We start from the raw sequence: 23,363 nt of genomic DNA, 5'->3' as shown, positions 1-23,363 counted from the left end.
TCCGAGCCAGCAAGCGAGACATTTATCCTGAAGGCTTTTGTGACTCCTTGCATGCAAAAAGCGTCACCACCTTCTTACAGCAGCTTCAGCGGCACTGGTAAAAGGATCACAGCGGTCTGTGTCTGGACTTAATCAAGAAGTCACAAAAGAAGCCAACATAAGAGGACAGGAAAGGTGGAGATGCAACTTCTGCTCTGCAAAAATACAGCAAAACAGGGACAAATGTGGGAAACACGTGGAGAACTTCAAGGTTTCCTACCACTGCTATGAATCCACGGATTGACAAGGCATGGTTTAATGGTTGTAATAATTATGCACGGTTATCGAATGAATCCCAACAGCTGGCTCTTATGTTTTCATATCTTTGGTAAAAGAGGAGAGGATATTGTGTGCTGTGAAACCTAAAAAAACCACTCTCCATGCTCTTTGAAACATTAATTAAGGATTAATAATAAATGTATTAATACCAGATAGGTTATACATTCTGAATAGAGGGAACTTTTGGTTCATTAACATTACCATATTACCAGTATGTAAATTAATTATTTTTTTAGTCTTTTTTCTAACCTAAGGCGATGACACAAATTACCTCCTGTTGTGACAACACACAGAATGTACATATAAAACTGCTGATTTCATTCCTACAGTAAAACTGAGACAACGCAGATCAAAGAGATGAAGGCATATTTATTGACAAGTACACAAAATATGACAAAGGAGAGTTACGAGTTACTAAGAGTAACCTCCTCCTCTGAAACATTTCAGTATGGCTTCTCTCATGCTCTTCAGTTACACAGATTAAGACTCATAAATACATATAAAACTAGGAACAAGTGTGCGAGCGCTGACAAATTAGCAGGTAAACCACAGTATGCAGTATGCAACCGTCTAAAACAAGCTGTATGATAAACGCGAATAAACGTTGAGCTCATGCTAAGAGAATAAATATGAAAATACAAAAACAAAAACGTGTATATTCGTATTGCTGTTCACCGCTGCAAAGTAATCTTTGGATTAGAGATATGACGGTGAATGTTTACATTCTCTCAGAGTTTAATGCTACCTGCATGTTGCATAGCTTCCAGGGAGTAATAAAAGTCAAGCTTCATCAAAACTGAGATGATTTTTTTAAAAAGTCGAACCAGTATTACTGCAGCCAACAGTTTACTTCTTACTTTTCAAGTCTGTAAGTATTCTTTTTTATTAAAAACGACTAAAAAAAGGTGTAAAAAGCAGTTAACGGCTGAGTTGGGGGAACGTCTGAACATTTTTTAGAAATGACTTGTCAACTTAATGCAGTGGCTGAGCCAGACAAGTTTATGGGGTGGCCAGGCTGAAACCATTATTTACACAGGGGTGCCAAAGAAACAGATGACTATTTATTTTTCCAGCTTAGCATTTTTTTGTGTCACTTATCATTTGCTTATGCAGGCATGTAGTAGCACATTATGGGGGCTCATTTAACACTCAGTTACAATTAGAAAGTCCTATGTTGCTAAATTGAAGCTAAAGTTCATAAGATAATTACACTGTCAACTGATGGATGAGCTGTTAAAATGTTCACGGTCGTAACAAAAGGTTTACAAAAAAAGTTCTGCTAGAAAAATAGAGGTTACTAAACGTAACTCCAGTTCTGTGATCATTTGCATCCCTCTTAAACGAGCTGAGAGCCATTCAAAGAGAAGCATTCCACTTCCTATTAATGCTACTGCACAAAAACTGGATTTCAGCCGGGCTTGCAACTGATAGTCATCAATGATTAGGATTCAATGGACTGCTAAGATAATTATTTATACAAGCTTTTTAAACAAAACCCCCATTTTTACTTTGCTTTTTACTGATACAGTACCGATAATGGATGAAAGTATTGGGACACAGCTCTCAATCTTTCAGGTGTTTTCAGTCTCATTGCCACAGGTGTATAAAATTAAGCACCTAGCCATGCAGTCTGCCTTTGCAAACATTTGTGAATGAATGCGATGTTCTAAAGAGCTCACTGAATTTGAGTGTGGTACTGTAAGGAGATGCCACTGTTACAAACAAGTCAGTTGCTTTCTTCCCTCCACGATCAACTATAAGTGTTATTACTACAAAGTGGAGGTGTGTCAGACAACGCGAAGCTACAGAGCAGGTTTGCCGTGCCTTCTGGGTACAAGTCGCCAACGCTCTGCTGACTGTATAACTGCAGAGCTGTGCACCAGGAGTTTCGTGATGTGGGTTTTAATGGCTGAGCCGCTCCTGTAAGTGTAATGTGTAGGTCGTCCGGTGCTTTTGTGCATAAGGTGTATGCCCAAATTGAAATAAAATGACACTCACGCTTTTAGGTTTTTCTGAAAGGAAACTAATTTTGCCCAAAACACTAGCCATTTGCTAGGTGTCTGTTAAGGATTTAAGTCAGGACGCTGCTGCTGCCAACTTCATGGCTGAAATCAAAACAGCAGTTGCCATAATGTTGCAGATGGTGCTGACACACAGAAAGGCATTTAACTACAGCGTACAAACTGAACTACATCTATAGTCTGTCAGGAAAAGCTTTTACCCCACAAACTTTCATTTTTGGGATACAGCTTCAGTTCATCCTGGACTATGTCGCTAGTGCCATCTTTTTATAGTTTTTCGAAGTCCTGGTTGGCTTCACCTTTGGCTCCACCCCTGCATTAATGAAACATTGACAGGAAATGCCACTAGTTTAGTGGATAAGTGCTTGTTGTTGGTTCTCTGCAAGCAAATTATGTCTGAACAGTATGATGATGGGGAAAAACCCAACTTTCCATTTCCAAAATGAAAGGCTGAACTCCAGACAGACATCACAGTATAACAGACAACATAGTTTGCTGACTACATGCAAGTTACACTGTTACAGTACTCTATCTTCTTGCATTCGCCATAATCCCTTAATTGTCACTTTTACCCACAGTATCCACTGTTCAGGAAAATGTAAGTTAAGTTGCCCCTAAAATATATTTAATTTGAAATTTTGAGGTTGAATATGTGAAGCCAAGGCCATGTCTTTTTGCTTCCAGTCAAAAAGGCACTTGTCTTTTAAATGGTTTCTCTGTAAAGCCAGATATGCAAACTGGAGCACTACACATCCAAATTTATATACAAATGACATAACTCATGGGCGCCGACTCATTTACAAACCGCAGCCATACAAACAAAAACCCCAAAACAACAAAAAAACAAAGAAAACAACAACAACAAAGCAAATCTTGGTCCTCTAAAAGCACACTTTCTTGTAAAGGCTGGAAATGGCAGGTTTGGTTGCTACATACTTAACTTACATGTCAGTCATGTAATCTATACCTTGGATAGTTTCTATGTAACGTTATTATATATGAAAAACAAGGCACACGTTGGACCCTGGTCATCTGGACAATACATTTAGAATTGTTCTCCTTGCGTTTCCTTTTGCTGCTTCCTGCATGCCTTAGTCCAAACATGTGGAGCATAGTGTCAAATTCATTTGGTGCTTCCCTTTTTAAGAAAATTTCCTGTCACTTTTGATGGTGACGGGAAACTACGCGTGGCTGTGGACGGAGATGCTCGACAGGTCGTTCCTGATGATCTCGTTTACTGCAAAAGGAAAAGAGAGAAAAGGACGATCAGTATTTTAGGTTTCATCCAAAATACCTAAAAAGGCCCTTTCTAAGTCTCCTTTTCACTTCTTATTCAGTCCGAACTTGAAACACTGATGCAATGTTTTTTTCACAGTTTTGTCTCGGAGTGTTTTCATCAAAGTGGGCAGTGTGTCACCTTTATCCACATAGTGTAAATTTGGCAGGGTTACTGCTCCTGAAGGGAATTATTCTGAACCTGAATCTAACAAAGAGGTTATAGTGCATTGATTTAACCAGCAAGTAAAAACCAAGAAAAACAGTGTTAAAAAAAGTGCAGTAAAGTTCAGCATAAAAATGTCGACTGATAAACATTCACAAATAAACCTGATAAACTCTTTAAAACACAGAAATTAGTTCTTGGCTGCTAATATTGCCACATCCAGTGCATCAAGGATCACTGCCAAAGATTGCCTCGTGATTGTCTCACCAAACCTCCTCACGTGACGTTAATGAGAGTGCAGCTCCATCTTAATGCTCCAGTAAGGATTTGGACACATTTAAACAAAATCCAACCTGAGCTTGCGCTTCCAAGACACGGCCAATCAAAACTTTATTAAGGCTTCATTACAAGTGTCCGTCTTGTATTTTTATTGTTACTTTTGAATTTCTAATGTTCATTTAATTCTTGCAGCAAGTTTGCATAAGATGAGCCTGAAATAGTTTCGGCAATCACACAAAAACAAACACTGACATTTTATAACTTGAGCTGATACTTCACACATCAAACACACACAGAGTTTTCATTCATCTCAGTTCAATTCAAATGTATTTATATTGTGCCACATCACAACAACAGCCTCCTAAAGGTGCATTCTACTGCAACGTAAGAAGGTACGCAGTAACGGAGAAAACCCCCTACAATCAGATGATCTCCTTTAAGCGGCACTAGGAGACGCCTCCCAGGCTCAAAGAGGCACCTCCCTGAGCCTGGGTCTGCAGGAGGTTTTTTTCTGTTAGGAAGAAAATAAAGAGCACAGGGAGACAGGAAAAACACATGCAGCAGTGACATATAAACACCTGGGGAGCGAAAGGAGGAGGAGGCGAGAGGAGAAGAAATGCTCAGTACATAACACGAAGCTCTCCAGCAGTCTACGAGCAAAGCTTCAGGGTCACCTTTTCCAGCCCTATCTATAAGCTTTATGAAAAAAATGAAGGTTTTAATAAAGTTTTTTAGAGTCTTGGTCTTAGCTGTTGGGTTTATCAAATATATGCATTTTTAAAAATGATGCCCTTATAAGGACAAATAGAGAGCCCAGAAAAAGTAAATGTGCTTAGTAAAACTTTGCTTTTCTCATTGCACAAGGCTATTATACACTTGTTAGTACATCTATAAGGTGCTATTTCTGCCAGTGTGAGCAAAAATCCTCTGAGCCATACAGAACCTGTTATTTCCTCTGAGTCAGTCTAATAGAATCACTTTACACTGGAGGTCCCCAGGCATTTTTTATCAGGAGAGATGATGCAACATCCTGCTGCCTCCAGGTGCACTTGTTTATCTGTTTTTATCAGCTGTGTACAGATGGTGTGGCGTGTTCAAAGAGCAGCTACACAGTCTGATTGACTGTAGCTGCTACACAAGAAAAACCTATACGTGCATATCAATGCACCGACAACGGGGGGACTCACAAATCTGTCATTTTTGGTTACTATAATTGATTGTGTTGTTTTTCGTCCGTCTTGATTTTTACTGTTCTTTAAACTGCGAATGTAAACACATTTATTACTTGGAAGTCAGTTTCTCCCTCATTAGTCTGCTGTTTACTGTTTAACCCAGTATCTAGGTTAAGCCCCCGTCCGCTCCCCTCTCATAATGATGAGAAATGTGAGAGGGGAAGGGGAACACCCCTGGATCTGGCCTCAAGAAACCAAGCCAGAGGGCTGAGAGAGGAATTCCCTCTGTCTGGCTGGTCGCTTGAAGAGTAGCCTGGAAACCTGAGGCCCCCCCCCACACACACACAATGGAAGATGTTTTTTTTTTCCTTCTTAAAAACATCTATTTTCATTGCAGGCAACAGAGCAGCTCTTTCCTCAGTGACCCAGCACTGGCACGGACACTTCCTACCAGAAATACCCCACACTTCCTATCACAAAAATATAATGGGTTGCATGTGTTGCACAATGTCAGCATACACACACACCCACACACACACCAAAAAGGAATCAGTGTGCGTGGGAGGCTGTCATGGTGAAAAACAAAATAATAAAAGTGTGTCATAATCACCTAAATGTGTGGATGCAAAACTTTCGTATCAAAACGCCAAAATCATCTAAATTCTCACCAAAGCTGTTTACAATTACAGAGAGATACGTTACGCTCGTCTAGACATGAAGTAAATGTGCTTGGCTCGCTGACGGACTGCGATTAATAAAGGAACAATGAGATCTGTTTGGCATGTTTGATATCTACAGTACAGCAGCGGTAACTCCTGCCCGTACCACAGAAACACATGGACACACTGAAGCTATTATGCAAATATGAGGCTGAGATTCACAGCAATGTGTCCTCATAAGAAACAGAGTCGGGGAAAGGCAAGGAGGCAAGGAGGCAAGGCAGCAGGTGCTTTAAATCGCTTCCTGTCAACAAAACGGGGAGGACAAACCTCCCCGGCAGCATTAAAATGTAAAATTAGAGGTAAAATCTTCACATTTCCTCTTCTTACTCATTATTATGAATATTTTGCTGCCAAACCATACATTTGCCTTTAAGGTATTTGATCTATTCTTTCACTTTTGCACCAAACAGACAAACAGAAGGCTGCAAAGGAACCTTTTAGGTTTTAGCTGCATGCTGATGAACGGGGCTGAAATGATTTGCCAGTTAATGAATTAGCTGATCCATAAAAAATGAAAATACACACACTTTATTAAGAACATCTGTTCTGCTGCTCATTAACACAAATAACTAATCAGCCAGTCAAACAGAAAGTGAACTCAGTGCATTTAGGCGTGTGGTCAGGATGACCTGATGAGGTTCAAATAATAAATCAAGGCATTTTTCTTCACTCAGAATATTGCTGACTACAACTTTTCAAATTTAAGGATTTTCTACTTATCCTTGAAAATTGAACAATTTGTCAGACCTGCTTGGCATCGTGAAAATTATGACTGCAGCAGCAACAGTTTAAATCAATGACAAAGCCAAACATTGTGCAATAATAGCAGCACAGTTTTGGTGCTTAAACAACATTGACAAGTTGATCTCCTCAGCAAAAGTAGGAAAAAGACTGGAAAATTAACCTACAGCTAATCATCAGCTACTTTTATTCGTGCTTCATTTGAAATTCGTTGCAAAGCCTCTAATGTTTCATCAGTGCAAACCGGCAGTGACTTCTTGTGCAGTGGCCTCCATCTTGCAGCTGAGGCCATGAAATCGTCTTGAAGGAGGCTTGACTTGGCTGCACGCAATCTAAACTCTCCAGAATTTAGCTTCAGGTTCAACTCTGTTGTTGTAACAGTAGAATCAGAACGGTCTGTTCTCGTGTGCATATGGTAAGGCGAGACGCTTTTGACGTGCGTCACCAGGACAGCGTACTGCCACCACTCATGCGAATGTGAGACTGGTGTTACCAGAAGACATACTTGAACCTGAAGAAATAAACTCCCAAACCTCATCTCCGCCCTCCTACAGTCTGTCGCTCCACCGCCATGTGTGCTCTCCTGGCCCGACTGAACCGACTGACCTCCTCTCCTCTATTTGATCTGGCTTTGACCTTCTGTGCATCTGGAGGTGGAAGGATATAACAGCCGAGTTCAGGCCTCAGGGGCACGTTATTACACCGACTTCTCAACGCGCACGTCGAGCCAGGCCGCCGGCTGTAAATTTAGGACATCAAGACATCGTCAGGCCTCCACATCATGTCATCACCTGTCCAGTAACTATCCAAATCATGGATGAATTATGCCGTGCAGATATTTTTCTTATGCATCATCATGCGCCACATCTGGCTCAATGGCTTTCACATGAGACTGAAACGGTAAAAAAGACATAATTCAGTTTATTCTGATATGAAACAAAGGAAGAGAAGGCAGTAAAAATTTATCTTTTGCCTCAGTGAGGCCACGGCATGTACTGTTTATGTGCCTGTTACCATGGCCTACTTTTCGTTGTGGTGTCACATTTGATGTGGAGGGTCTAATTGAAAGAAAAAATGAGGTCAATCTATCGATCTCTAAGTGTGTTTACAACAAAGTTCTAAAAATAGGCCCAGCACTAGTGTGACATCTGTGTCATGTGGGTCACATTGATTTGCTTAAGAGAGCTGAGCGACAGAGACGCTTCAAACAAGTCCACAAACACACAGACACGCATAGTAACATCTGCCCTTATTTTATTTCACAAAAGGAAATAAATATGTGGTTTTGATCAAAACTTTGAGGGAACTAAATTTGTTTTTACGCCATAATCTGGAAAGGGAGGTTGCTAAACAAGATTTTTGTGGAAGAAATCAAAGAAATTGAATTGAAGCATTATAGCGGTTGATATATTTGATATGTTGGTCTATTAATGATAGCCTGTAGCAGTATAGGCATATACTCATCAGTGCATTGACTGCAGGTTATATGTTATAAGTTTTCTCGGATGGAAAAGGTCAATTTGCTGCTCTGCATTGAATGGATTTCAAGTATCTTAGGGTTTTCTTTGTAAGGTGGGGGGACACAAACTGATGGTTTGGTCACCTTTACCATTGTGGTAAAGGTGATCTGTGTTTATTCTTCCCTCACCTATGCCCTTAAACTGTGAATAGTGTATGAATAGACCCCAAGAGTGATTAAGGAGCAGCTGAAATGAGCGACTAAGAGTGACTAGGGTCACCCACAAAGGACTTCATTCATTCACGAGGGGTTTTTCTCTAACAGAGTAAGTTGAGGTGGTTCAAGCATCTGACTCGGATGAATCCTGGACGCCTCCTAGGTGACATGTTTTGGGATTCTCCAACTAGGAGACGAGCCCAAGACAAATCCAGGACACGATGGACGGATTATGTCTGCCAACTGACTTTGAAAGGCCTCGATTTTCCCTGTAGCAGCTGAAGGAGGAGCTGTGGAGAGGAGTGTCTGGCTCCTAACAAAGTGCAATGCCAAAACATGCTCTGACTAACTGACAACAGCAGGCCCAGCTCGAGTGTCTAAAAAGAATAGCAGCTGACATATTGACAGATCATTTTTAGGCTCCAAAAATCAATATAGGCACTAGCATCGGCCACAACTTGGAGTTTTGGGCGGGCTCTAAAATAAACACGAGCTCTGTTCAGTAGCTGCTCTGAGGCTTTCAGTCTTATCACATGTTCATTATCAGCAGATGCTGCTTTGGTTCAGTGTTCACTGAATTGCTCAAGTTTTCATTTTTCTAATTTTCACATGACAACAACTTAATCTTTTGATAAAGATCAGGAGTTTATTTTAAATAATGCATACTTTTACCAGCGTGTTCATGCATCTAACCCAAACTGAAAGATAATCATCAATATGAATATGATTTAACAGAAGGTACTGAGGCAATCTTTGTCAAGCGTTACATCTGCTGTAGAGCGTGGATGCTGGGGTTTGATATGAAGTAATCCAGGAACTGGTTTCCTCTCCCATGGTGGCTGACTGCAGCTGGATCGGACTGATATAGCCCGGCTCTCCAACCAGGAAACCCCAAGGAACTCCCAAACAATTAGCAGGACAGCGCTGTTTGCCTCATTAAAGGTTGGAAGCTGCCAACACGACCAGCCTGTAATAATACAAGGCTACAGACGAGCCGATCCGGCAGCGAGATATCCAGCAGCCTCGCTGAACGAAGGGAATACGTCAGCTGGGAGAGTTGCGCTGATACAATGAGAGAAAAAAGCTGGGGGGCAGAAAACACCACGAACCCTCCCCCAGTTTACTGCCACGTCAAATCCAGGCCACAAGCCACAAGATGTTCTTGGCCCACATTATGAGGCTCCTACTGGGTTACTGCAAGTCAGTCCCACAGAGCGGTTCTGTAGTTCACCACAGATTCAGCCAAGTTTTTCTTTTAAACTCAGGTATTATTTAAAAATGTCTGAACAATAGATTACTGGAAACTTTTTATGTCTAAATAAAATAGAATTACAGAAAGGGAGAAGAAACCGTGATCCTGTATTTATAACCTTTGTCAAATTTTGGTTGTCGACATTTTCTCCAAATGTTGTTAGTTCAAATGTGGAATCGTCTTTAGCCATGCCAGCAGCAGCCTCGGAGGACGCCAGAGCCGCTCTGTCGGTCTGTCCAGACTGAAATATCTCAAGAGCTCTTGGACAGATCGCCTTTAGATTTTTTGCAGGCAGTTATGGCCCTCGGAGGATGAGTCTAACAGACTCCGGTGACGGCCTGACTTTTTATCTAGTGTCACCGTGAGGTTGATATTTTGGTTTTTTAGTGAAAATGTCTCAGGAAGGAGGAGATGGATGCTATCAGGATGAATTTTAATAACATGGTGATCCAGCAAAGTCACAAAGATTCGTTTGTCTGGTATCTAAATCCAAGTAGCTGTAAAACTAATAACATTCCTCTAAACCTCAGCTGCACTTTGCATTTAGTGCCGATCAATAAATGTTAGTTTGTCTCTGCACACGCTTTGAGACGGAAAAAAGGTTGGATTCATCTTTCACTATAACTTAGGCCAAGGAGAGAAAAAGCAATTACAGCAGCAAATAGACTGCATTCAAACTGTGCTTTAACCTAAAAGCCACACTTACCAAAGGACACATATGTAAATCCAGTGTCTTTCACACTGTAGATTCAATGCTTCTTCTGTCACACACACTGATTCCCAGCAACTTTTTAGACCATAAAGGCCACCACCGCCTCTTCAACTACAACTACCAAATTCGTAAAGTAGTCTCTACAAAACTTGAACATTTTCCATCTATTTTCACTCGTCTCCATCACCTCAGGCAGGTCTTCAGTGCATAGAATCACCTGGTAATCTAATAAACTGTTTCTGGACTGCAGAAGGACACCAGGGCACCCACTCCACACAACGACGAAAGGTGCAGTTTTGCAGGCGACAGTATTAACCGCTGCACCAAACTTTACATTTTTATTAAGATAAATCTTTACCTAGGACTTTTCCACTGCATTACAACATATTTTTGTGTGTGCTTTTTATTGAGTTTAATGATGCACCAGTAAATGAGCAATGAGTAACACATGGCAGATGTGAATATTGGTGAATAGAGCACAAACAAATAAAAAGAAAGCTAACAATTCCTTCTAAACATAATAAAATGTGTAAAAGTGCCTTTTACTGTATAAAATCAGAGTGATTTAACAGAGTCAGGTATGACTCACAGATTTATTCCAAAATACTTTTCCTCTGATAGTCTAAATCTCTGGTCATCAATTGTACATTTCTGACATCTAACAAGCCACAACACGCCATAAAAAAGCATTTCATAATGCGCTGGCTCACATCGGGCTCAAATGCTTTGCTCGTGTTACCTCACCACTGACAAAAGTGTTGGACACACTACTGTGCAGTATAACGTATGGCTTTCGCCACCTCATCCAGACTCATTCTGAGCTAAAGGGAAGCATGCAAACCTCTCCAGTCAGCAAGTTTTATAGCAGCGTGGCAGACCTCCATCTCCCTCAGCCTCAGCAGCACCCTGCAGCCTACACTGTACATCTGGCTCCAGACTACGCGAGTCAGACTTTCCACGAACAGACATGTTTGTGGCCTCTCGGGGGACGGTGTGAAAAAATGCGCAGCAGAGGGGGGTCCTGATGAATATTAGAGGCTGTGCAAACACGGATAATAAGACAAAAACTGTACCACTGGAAGAGGGAGACGAAAACCACCTGTGCCACTTTCAGTTAAAAATGAAGCATACTGTGGCTGTTTAACAGGATAAGTGTTTAAATTTCTGTGAAATTAAATCAAATTGGGCAAAGATTACTCGTTGGCTTCAAGGAATAACGTGCAGATCGTTATATACTAAAAAAAATAAAATCTACCCGCAATCATATTTCAGAAAGGACTCTGTATGAGCAAAAAAGCCTCAGATATGGATGTCTGTGGTTTAACAAGCACGCTCGACATCACACCTGAGCGAGGCCGTAAAGCTGTATCAAACCATGCCAAAGGTTTAATGAAGTGAGAAGCCACAATAACGAAGGAATGTTTAGCAAAATTTCCCTCAATTTGCCAGCGAAAACAAGTCTAATGAGGATGCCAACCCTTCAGGAATATCCATTATGGTTGTGATGGCGTAGTTAAATACTTTGATTTCATTAACTACACCTGGTTGGAACGTTAGAACCTGAAAAAAGCACATTAACAAATCAAATCTGGAGCTCCAGCCTGCCAAATATTACCGCAGACAGGGTAAAGAAGTGTTAATGTATTTATCCAGACTGTTCGGAGGAAGTGGCATGAGAACAGTCTGAGTGCCGGAGTCTGAGGCCCAACAACAGCATCTCACTCTCCATCATCACAAAGCTCGGCCAGACGATTCAGCGGGGGCTCTGGTGATGGATCAAAGCTGCGCTGCTCCGTCTGCTGATAGCTGTTGGTTAGTGTTTCTTCATCTACTGAACTCTTTCCGCCGTGGACCTTACACACAGCCACAGACTGGGGTTTTTTCTGCCCCGAGGAAGATCACTTATCCAATTTATTTCCAATCACCACAATGCAGAGCACAAAGCCCCCAAAACCTCAGTGGTGAGCACAGAGGGCCAGAGCAGTGAGATCATAGAGTTAGTGCTACTAAAATCCTGCCTTCTGTGACATAAATAAAGGGCGATGCAAAAAGGGCATTTATTTTTTCAGTGAGGTTTGAGCCCAATCATCTTATTCTGTGTTTAAAGTCAATTACATCAAATTCTAGACCACCAGAGCTTAGGCAGCGAAGAAAGAAACACTTTAAAGCATTGCAACAGCAGTGATAAACATCTTGGCACACCGTCTCGTCACTCCCACTGCCATCCACTCCTTCAGCAGGCTGTAACTGACACAAGCTGTAACAGTGCGGAAATACTGCCCAAAGCGAGAATTTAAATATTTCTCTCATAATTTCGACACTGATACGTGGATCTGAAATTTGGATTTCCTTTCTTTTTGTAGACATATAAGCAGGATGTTTTGTAGTGGATATAAAAACTTCAGTTTTGTACTGATTATCCAAAGAAAAATAGCTGGGTTTGGCTAAATGTATCTTTGGGGCCATTGGTGGATGTTTTTGGGGTGTACTGAGGATTGACAAAGTGCAGTTTTACGCCATGTGAGAAGTCAGTGCAGGTCAGTGCTTGCATGCAGTACCACGCTGCTGCAGTGGACAGCTCTATTGCCTTTCTGTGTGGCTGTATGGATTTCCTCTAGGGTAGACGTGTCCTGTGATGGACTAACAACCTGCCTGGGTTGTACCCTATGTCAGCTGTGATAAACTCAAACCCCTCCCACCAAAAGTTGGCTAATCGGTTAAGTAAATGAATGTAAGAATGTCACTCTGAATATACTCCCAGATAAGTGGGGACTTCCAGTTCAACGGAGTTCAGAGCACATTACAAAATTAAGCTTGTGTAACAGAAACGTGGTTATAGAGGTCACGTGCCAATAAGGCTTAAGTGCATTTTTACTGTGATGTGAACTAATAATACAAGATTTTTGTCCTGATTTTGTCTGTTGCAAAGCTCTTTGGCTGAGAAATAAGGGATTATAGGAATTCAAGCAACTCAGAGGCTAACAGAGACGTTCTTGTAAGTCAGCCGTGTGTAGACCATCAAATGCAGATTTGGCTTAAATAGAGATCAATATAGTTAACCATGAAGAGGAAGAAGCATAAAAAATCCATCAAAGATTAAGAAAAGCACTAACAATGTTCTGCTTTTGATCATTATCATTATTTTTAACACTGTTTCACTTCACTGCAAAAACATTCTTTTTCTGGTATGACTTCTACCTTCTCTGCAGCTAAGCTAAGGCCCCAGTCACACTAGAGGAAAAACAGGTCAGCAAAATAAAAATAATAAAAATAAACAAATAAAAATAAATAAAATAAAATGCTTCCAATCATGTGGGACTGATTGGAAATGGCTGCAGTGACAAACTGGTCGCCCAGAGATTAAGCGTGCAGCATCCTTGTCCTCTGGTTGACCAATTGTTTTGTCACAAGGCGATTGCATGCAAGGTTGTGTGGAGGGAGGCAACCTGTCTCCCTCTGACTCATTCCCACTGCAATCAAATGCAGGCAAAGGTCTGCAATTAATCGCCATCTACTCTATAAATGGCAGACAAAATGCCAACTCACTGACTCAGTCGGAGTCAATCTGCGGCTGTGAGAAACTGCTCTGCTCCATCATTTATTTCTCCAAGTGAGGACACAAGGTAATGAAAGTTACTAAGGTTAGTGGCGGGAAATTTACTGTAAATTGTGCTAAATTTAACACTGAAAAGCAGGCTTTATTTTGCCCCCGATATGTGTGTGAGAGTTACCGGTGGTTATTTATTTGGAATAAAAGAGGGAGATGTTATCAGAACAAGGACGTAATTGACACGGCTGGATGGTTCAAAGTTGTGAGCGCAGCTCCAAAACTCTTTACTCAGTGCTGACTCGGAGTGTTTAGAGCCGAGGCACACGTATTCCTGCTCTGCACTAATGCTGGGATTTTACTGAAATAGAGCAGAACTGAGCTGAACTTAACGGAGCATTGGAAGGAGGCAGGAACAAGGATACATCTGGTTTTCCTTTTTATACTGAACAGAGGAGGTTTCCACACTGAGATCCGTGCACGCCTTTTTTTAGCAGTGCGCACACACAGCAGCGTTCATGTTTCTTTCTCTTACTTTACTTGATAGGCGGTATTACAGATGTAAGAAAAAACACTGTTATTAATTGATCTGTGTTAAATTATTGTCTGAATGTTACAGTGTGCTAAGTTAGTTAAATTAATATGCACAATATTCCCAGTCTCACAGTTTCCTCTTCAAAAACTCAAAGTTAAAAGCTGAATTAAACCTCCCATCTACTGCTGAACTATGCCACTTAACCTAAATATTTAATATGAAATAATGTCAAAATGCAACAGCACAAAATGCTGCCAGTTTACGAAATATTACACTGAGAAAATTCCTCAGAAAACGGTTTGCTTTGATGAGGGATTTGTTTCTGTTTACCCTGTACAGGAAAGGAGGCATCTTGTTCCATTTACTGAAATCAGCAGCAGACTTTCTGACTTTTAGACCTAACAAATATGTGAAAATCACTCGGCTCTGTAACATGTTTTAAGTTGCTCTAAATGTGATGCGGCGGTGAGGTTACGGTTGAGCTTTTCATTCAGGGGTGGGGCTGCACCTCTCCATCGGCCAGTGACAGCAGCTACACTAGCAGATGCATAACCAGCGAACGTATGCGTAACATATTAAGGCTTTGTAATAAAGCACTTTATCTCCACCTGAGTCTCAGTTCTCAGGACCTCACATGGCCTCCAACTATTTCTAACAGAAGATTTCAGCCTTATATCATAAACATTCATTCTTCAGCCTCACTCTTGTCAAAGAGAAAAACATGAGTAAAACCTGCGCTTACAGTGAGTACAACATTCACTCCCTCATTTGTGAGCTGCTGGTAGAGTGCTGGTCATTAATGAAATTAACTTACAGCATCTGTTTGTTTACGAGTTTATAAATGTGCCTCATTTGGATCAGGCCCAGGTTGTTACTGAGAGAGTCATGCCTGATATTTGGATTCTCCTCAGTCTGCAACAAATTTTTCTGGCAAGGTGCATGGAGAAGACAAAGATCTGATGACATGAAGACGTGAAGACTCCAGCGACACTTAAAGTATTAGGGAACTGCCACCTTGGCAGTGTTGCAACAGCTTTGAAATTTACCACAGTTAATCGCAAACAGATTGCACGTAAGTGCCAACTTGACCCTGTTAATTAAAAAACTGATTGAAGCAGACTGTCGCCGCCTTATTGCCAATTTATCCCCATTTTATCGCTGTTCTGATGCACCAATGCTGCTTTGAAGAGGGAAATTGACTGGGAGTCATCTCAGACCAGTTCCCCATCCCTGACCACTTCAAGCAGGGCCATTACAAGTTGATTGCACATGGTCACTATAATTTTGATCGCGTTGCGGTTTCAACCACAGTTTTTGCTAGTGTGACTGTAGCTAATAGAATAAAAGCAAAGCTAAACGAGCACACACACACACATATTGCTGGTTGTTACACATATTTTTGACTGCATACATCTTAGGCATGTAGATCTGAGTCTGAAAAGCTCTAATTAACACATAGATACTACCATTCATTTTTTGAAACACATTCTGGATCTTGGGTGTAGCGCTACACTACAAGTTTTATTACTGAAGCGCAAACGTTTTATTTCAACAAACTATAAGACAAAGAAGGTGTAGTCAGTGCACTTTAGATAATGAAGGTTGGAGGATTTTGTGCTTCCAGGTTTCCAGGCTAGTAGTTTCCCACTCTTCCCCTCTCCTTACTATGATAAAACCCTAAATCCTCCACTTGCTATGACTTTGTATTTAACAAAGACAAATGAGATCAATCTTATCTCTTAAGTCTCAGCAACAAAGCAAACAAACATTTTCCACAAATGTCTAACTGTTCTTTTAAATGACTATGAGTCAGAGGATTTCCACACAAAAAAAGAGGAAAAAATTTTAAATTGTGATTTGATGGCCCAAAATTTCCTGGCAAAAGTGATAAGTGAGTCATATGATAATCAAAAATGCTATCAGCGCCTGGAGATATATTACGGTCATTTTGTGCTGGAGGGTAATAAAAACCGTATTGTTTCATCAATTAGGGGGCTCGATGGGGATTTCGCTCTATAATTTTTTCCATGCAGTGGATTAGAAGCATTTAAATTCTGTCTTGTAAAAGTAAAAAAAGTCTCACCATCATCAAGGTACATCTGGTCCAGCTCTTGTGGTTCTTGTTTGATGCTGACAGCAAGTGCCGAGGGACTGCCATCCTCCTGCAGGGAAGAGCGACCCCTCTCTGGCACTTTGGGGTGCTGCTGAGCGGCTGGGCTTGTGCTGCCGCTCACCGGCTGCGCTGGTGTCATGCAGTGGGTTGGAGAAAAGGGGGCGTCAGTCGGGGTGGAGGCCTGCGAGGTTGGAGAGGAGGAGCAGCTGCTGGGAGGGTAGAGGTTGGGTGGCTGGTAGCGCCCGGGAGTCTCCTGAATGATGGAGACGTGCGGGATCGGGGACTGCGAGCCCGGCTGTTGGACGGCCGGGCCCGCAGGGAGGCATTTTGAGAAGGGTGAGGATGGGAGATCGTGCTGTTTAGGGCTGGTGCTCGGAGGTGAGGAGGAGGAGGGCTTGGCTGCAAGTTTCTGCTGGCTGGCTGAATAAGGCCCGCCAACAACACATGGCCTGAGGTCAGAGGTCATCATCGGGGCCATGACTTGTGAGGGGTAGTATGGCTTTGGGAGTAAAGGGCCATGTTGGGTGCACATCAGAGGAGCATCATAGTCATCGCGAGGCTCCGTCTTTATTGTTGGAACTGAAGGAAAACAGAAGGAAAAGCTAAATGAGTAAACACATATTCCAACCATCCTACAAGTGTGAGTGAGCGAGTGAGTTAGTGAGTGGGTTTGTGGCTAGGATACACACTGCCAAACAAACACTCTCATCAATGAGTCTCTGTGTTAGGGCCTGAGCTCCCCCACCCAACAGAAAACATTCACAAAAGTAGAAAAAAGCAGTAAAAAAGGGATGAGTCATCAACACGAGAAAAATCTGGCTGCTTCTATAATAAAAGCCCTGTTTTCTTTGGATCCTGTTCTGGTGCTAATATCCACTACAGTACATGTGCGATATGAAATATGTTGCTGCAGCAGCAGCTTCGTGCTCAGCAGGGTTCAGTAATTTCAAAGAAAATGACTGCCTCCTCAGCGAGACAAAGCAAGAGTTTAACTGAACACAAACAGATGAAATTGGGTCTTTGGGGTGTCGGAGGATTGCGCCGATAGCGTGAGCGAGGACGTTGAGTTCAAATGAGCCACGTCTTGTTTTCAGTCGCTGTCATCTTGGCCATCCGTCCAGATTTCGCAGCGAAACATGTTGGACACCAAGTTTCAAAATGCGGGCCATCAATCAGCTGCAGCCAATGACACCACATCAATCTTATATAACAAGCGTTTCAGTGCGGTTACAAGCACACGACAGCACAGCTCTGACCCTGAACTGCATCACTGCATCACCAAACTGGATCTATTTCTTCTACTTTTTTTCTGCCGAGCATATTTTAGATCATAATATGAAGCATGTGCTTGAAATAGAAGCTGAAATACTTAATAACCCATGCTTTATTCTCCTTATTCTTGTCACACTTGTTTGATTTGCCGACTGTCTGCTGATTTTATGTTATTCTGCATCTTTCTCGGGGATGTCTCTTTAAAAAGATATTTTTAATCATAGAGGGAGTTCCCGAGCTAAATAAAAAGGCTAATTAGATTAAAAGGAGTGAAACTAGGACGTGTCATGCCTGGTGAAGCCTCGCCTGTCAACAACTGTAAAAGAGGAACTGCAATGAGATAGTTACACAAACCGCACGACTAAAATAGCAAACGCACCCCTATTTTGGGTCTGTTTGGAGGAAGTGCGTCTGCCTGCTTGTGGAGGGTAGATGCATGCATGTGCAAAGAAGGGTGCAGAAGAAGTGCAAATAGTTTGTTTTGCCAGAAAAGAGAGCCTGCCCTTGGGTTTCCGGAGTGAGAAGATCAACCATGTGTACTACGTGTCCCAAAATAAATCTGTTGTTTTTGTGTGAGCTGTTGAAACACCTGCTGTTGATGAAAAAAAGAGAAAAAGGTACAGATGTGATTTCTTCAAAACAGAAGCAAAAAACCTGAGGCGCCGCGTAGAACGTAAATCAAAGCATAACGAAATGATTTACAGATTTCTTTAATTGATTATTTAGCTTAAACGCATCAAATTTAGAAATGTGATTCAAAATAGGTGCGCAAGTTTGAATGTGACGTCAGCAATGCATTTAAAAATGTTGGGGGACGACAAAAGACTGGAAAAGCGTTGTAATGCTAAAAAAAGCTCTACACAGCCCACAACAGGTTAGTTATGTCTAAAAACAGTTTTCAAAAAATAGATACTGTGAAAAACTACATGAGAATAAGTTTCTCAATCTAAACCTTTCATCATCCACGTTCATATTAACATCAAATGATCTGGACGAGGCCAAAAGCCAAATACTGAATGGTTGTGATATTCAGGTCAGATGTGAAGAACAGATATAAAAAAGATCCATAAATGCTGCTGCCTTCTCTTTTTAGATGGACTTGGATGAAGGGGAAAACTTCAAAATCTTAAGTTGTTTTTGGAAATCACTGACACCACACCCTTCAAGGATCAGTGATGACATCGGGGGTCCATCTTATTCGCACATCTGTGAAGGCTTCATTAATGCTACATCATTTAACTGTCAGCCTGCTCACGTTACAATGGCACAACTCCATAGCAAAAGAGTGCGGGTGCTAAACTGGTCGTCATCCAGTCCCGGTTTGGCATTTGGAGCTTTATGAAACAAAAAAGAATGACAAAGAAAACACCTGAGGCGAAAATCCCATATTTAGTAAAAATGGGGAACGTTTACTTTCAAAAGTCCAGCAACGACCTCCCTCGGTCCTCCTTTTGTTAAACAAATTGCTGCAATCAAATTCAAAATGAGTATTTTTTTAGCAAACAATAAAACAGTTGAGCCTCAACATCTGAAAGGTTGTCTTTGTATTATTTTCAATTAACCATCAGGCTGAAAAGATTGGGAAATGACTGCATTCTGTCCAGACATCTCATTGAGGAACTGAGGCCTTGATCATTTTTTCCAGCTGTGTTTTTACTCAGTCTGTCCATTTGTTTAAACTTTCTCAATGATTTTCTCCCTTTCTAGAAGACTGGCAGATTATATTGTTCAGCCTGCTGGCTTGTTGCCTTAAAAGCTTTCACCTTCTAGGAGACACTGACCACACTGGCTGTCCCACAGTCTGTCCACTCCCTTACACTCTGCAGCCCGAGGACAATGCTCCACTTTCACGGCGGGGCACTCCGTCGCCCACGTACAGGGCCGGGCCAGTTCAGCTGAATCGCAGCTTTGAACCACCCACTGGATTTTCACTCCAAGCCTGGAGTGCAATTAGCAGTGGTTTTTACATTTCAGTTGGTGGGTCAATGTTTATATTTAGCTTGGCAAAAGGCTCTCTATTCAAATAACATGTTTTTCCCATGCCCCTTTCCCCACCCTCGTGTGTCCAGTTGCCTCAGCATTCATGCAGCAACAGGTATGGAAAAGAACAGATTTTATGGATTTCTTTTTACAATGGAGGAATAATAGTGTTGCTTTGTTCCTCCCTAGCAAACCACCAGACAAGGGGGGAATACAAACTGTTTGTTCTCGTCTTCAGAAGTAAAATCCCAGCGAAAATGTTTCTAATTAGTCTGGGATGTGGAAGGAAAAGAGCAGACAGAGTAGTGAGGGGCTGGCATGATGACAAAAAAGTCAAAAACAAAAAATTAACCAAAAGGCTGGAGATTAATAGAGGGTTATATATATTTTATTTTACTTTGTGACCAAAATGGTTTGACTATTTGGGTTTCAAGCTGACGGGACTGTTTTGTTAAATTAGCAAAAACTCAACTCTACACTAAACGATAATGAGAGCAGCTGTTTTTTTAAAATGATTATTAAAACATGATGGTGAATGGTACTATTGACCCCCAGCTTAACATATATCTGAAGACAGTTTTTACCTTATTCACACTAAATTTTCCCTTTTTTGTAGTTTTATCACATCAAAATTTGCTGAAAAAGAAGTTACAACATAAAGTGGATCCACTACGCTAATGTCCATTCACAGAGAATATTTTGCTGATTCAAAATAAATTCATCCAGAGTTCATGTTCAGGCTAAAATAAGTTGCTTTAGATCCCTTCCCCCTCCCTTTAAGATGGTAGTTCTTATAATTTGGATCTCATTTGTGAGGTCTAGAGCCACTACAAAAAAACATGTTTAATGAATCAAAAAAACACTTAACATTTTTTCTAATGTTGTGGTGCTCACACTTATGATGGTTAGTAATTGACTAAAAAAAGTGTGGTGTGGGTCCAGAAAAGCTTTGAGATCAATGTTTTAAGTGACTTTCTTCTGATTGGCTGCCCATCTAAACATTGACAGCAGGTGGGTGGGGCTTGTGTGCTCACAACTAGATTCAGGAGTAGAAAAAGACAACTTGAAACAAAGCTTTTGGCTAAGAGTGAACATAGACTGACAGACCATTTTGCATCCCCACTGTAAGAGCATATATGTAGGTGGCTTGATTTGGCTGTTAAAGGCCCACAGGGATTTGGGGCTCCCCCTATAACTGAACCAGAGAACTTTTTGTGTGCTAAACAAATGTGTAAGCCACCACACTATGGACTCACTGTAACAGCAGACATATGAAAGGAGTTTAACATCTTGTTAAGGACAGTGGTGACTAAACCTGTAAATAGCAAACTATGAAGAAAAGTTTACCAGTGGCAGGGACGTAGGTGAAGCGCTGGTACTGGCTTCTTTTCCTCTTGCCGTTGCAGATGTAGAAGTTCACGTGGACAGGAGTGGACAGTCTTTGGTTTCGGTAGGGAGGGATTTCAACAAGAAGCGAATTCTGCAACACAGATATAGTTCTGTCATTAAAACACACCATCTACTTAAATATCCATTTAATTAGCTTATAGCTTTGGATTTGCACTTGAACTTCTTAATTAGTACGTATAAAAGGAGGAAGTAGTCACTATGGCTTTACTCCTCTTGTTTGTCATCTTGAAGAGGTAGTTGTGACAAAGAAACTGAGGACACTACATACCCGTCTGTGCCAATTTGTCAATCACGTGTAAACCCTGACCTCTACACAATCTGATTATTTTGGCAACATGTGTGTCACCCCCTGTTGGCCATTAGAAGGGGGAAATGGGAACACAAAATCCAGGCTGCAGTCCATTCCACTATATCGTAGCTTAAATTTAAGGGGCGGCAGATACAATGTAAAAATCTGGTTGTCATCCGAAAGCCACAAAGAGGCCATGAAGTAAGGTTAGAGGGAGCTCTGGTTGTTTGCACAATGAATAACTCAGTCAAAGTGAATAAATTGAACCTGGGAGTGTCCAGATAGTTTATTTCCCCAGCAGAGCTTCCTGCTGAGAGTGAAGGCCAGAAGTGACCACACTCCTGGGTTCAGCCTGTGGACACATGAGCCCCACGTGTGTGTTTCTGTGCATGTGTGTGGGAATATATATGACCGAGTGTGTTGGAGGCGCTGCTCAGTAGTCAGGGAGGAAGTCATCCGTCTGCAAAACTGAGCTTCGGAGGACGGCCGGGCCTGACATGTACAGGTGAGAGTTGACACACGTTATATTAAATCACTACAACTGTAAAGCTAAGTGGAGCCAGATGAGGCTTTTCTACTTTTCTTACTCCCTGAAATCCATCGGCCCTTCAGAGAAATAGCAATTAAATTTCAGGAAAGGGTTCCTCATTTGGACTGTGTAAACTGTGTCCCGGTTAGGCAGCTGTGTTTGCAGGATTTCACTGGTGTCACATGTAATTGAAGTCATTCAGATATTTCTGAAAGTTTTATGCCTGCATATTGTGTGTTACATCATAAAATTGCAAATTAAGTTAAAACAAACAAAAAAAGCAAAAGAAAATCTCAAAAAAGGTCTGGGAGGTTTAATATAATAAAACTGGTCCTATCATGCAAACAGTGGGAAGAAAAAATGTGACAAATCGAGCATAGAGGAGCATTTTTGGACTCTCTAAGTGAGTGCGTCAAGACCATCTATCTAGGTTTATATGAGAAATCTGTATCTAATTATAAGTAATTCTTAAAAAGAAAACGTAATCATCCCTCGTCTTCCCAGATCTGTGCTCATTGGGGCAGGTCAGTCTGTTCAGGTGACGTATTCTGGATTTGTTGTTTGGTCTGAGATTAAACTTGGCCAAAGCAGCGTCAGTGTTTGAAATGGGACCAATCCAGCAGACTGGGCTGAGAGGGGAGGGACGGAGAGAGGGAGGCCCTTTGTCTATTCAAGCAGACAGATGTGCCCCAGCAGTCACTCTTAGTGAGTGTGTGTCTGTGTTTTGCAGAGGGAAGACACTGGGAGCAGGTGCAGAGCTTCACATTTATACACGCTCTAATCCCCTCGTCTATCTCCCAGACTCCCACCACGTCTCTGGCTCTCTCTTTCCCTCAGCTGTCTGAGCGCAAGACAGGATACGCTGCCAGGCTCAAACTCCCACAGGTGGAGGGCTGAACTTTTGAACACCTTTTCCACACATTTCAAACACAACACTGAAGCTTCTGTCCTGGGCTGAGGAAATCAGCGCTGTTATTACAGTCGCAATTAGGGTTGTTTTGTTCAGTGATTCACAACAAAAGGCAACACTGGAATTGATACTTCATTAGGTACACCTTAATCAGCCAATCACATGCCACCAGCTCAAATAGATGTGTAGACATGGTCAAGGTGATCTGCTGAGGTTCAAACTGAGCATCAAAAAGGTGATTTAGGTGACTCTGAACATCGCATCATTGTTGGTGCCATTTGAGAAACTGCTGATCTACTGCATCTAGTGCTGAGAATGGCTTGAAAAGCAGGCAATATCTAATGAGCAGCAGTTCTCTGGGTGAAAAAATGCCTTCTGGTTGATGCCAGAAGTCAGAGGAGAATTGCCAGACTGCTTTGAGATATCAGGAAGGCAAAATAACCAC

The 23,363-nt window shown here is 41.6% G+C and overlaps 1 protein-coding gene across 1 annotated transcript in view; it reads right to left on the bottom strand.

Moving 5' to 3' along the window:
- Window positions 1-669: 669 nt before the first annotated feature.
- nfatc1 (nuclear factor of activated T cells 1) overlaps window positions 670-23,363 on the bottom strand; it is a 47,614-nt gene continuing 24,920 nt past the window's right edge. The window contains exons 8-10 of the mRNA XM_031733615.2: window positions 21,128-21,260; window positions 16,499-17,107; window positions 670-3,576 (exon numbers count right to left, since the gene is read on the bottom strand). Of these exons, the coding sequence (XP_031589475.1) occupies window positions 3,521-3,576; window positions 16,499-17,107; window positions 21,128-21,260 (798 nt within the window). The 3' untranslated portion in view covers window positions 670-3,520. The remainder of the gene's footprint in view (window positions 3,577-16,498; window positions 17,108-21,127; window positions 21,261-23,363) is intronic.

This window comes from Oreochromis aureus, linkage group 22 (assembly GCF_013358895.1).
Source record: "Oreochromis aureus strain Israel breed Guangdong linkage group 22, ZZ_aureus, whole genome shotgun sequence".
Taxonomy (NCBI): domain Eukaryota; kingdom Metazoa; phylum Chordata; class Actinopteri; order Cichliformes; family Cichlidae; genus Oreochromis; species Oreochromis aureus.
Note: the sequence above shows the minus strand (reverse complement) of the source record. Positions and strands in the feature narration are given on the sequence as shown.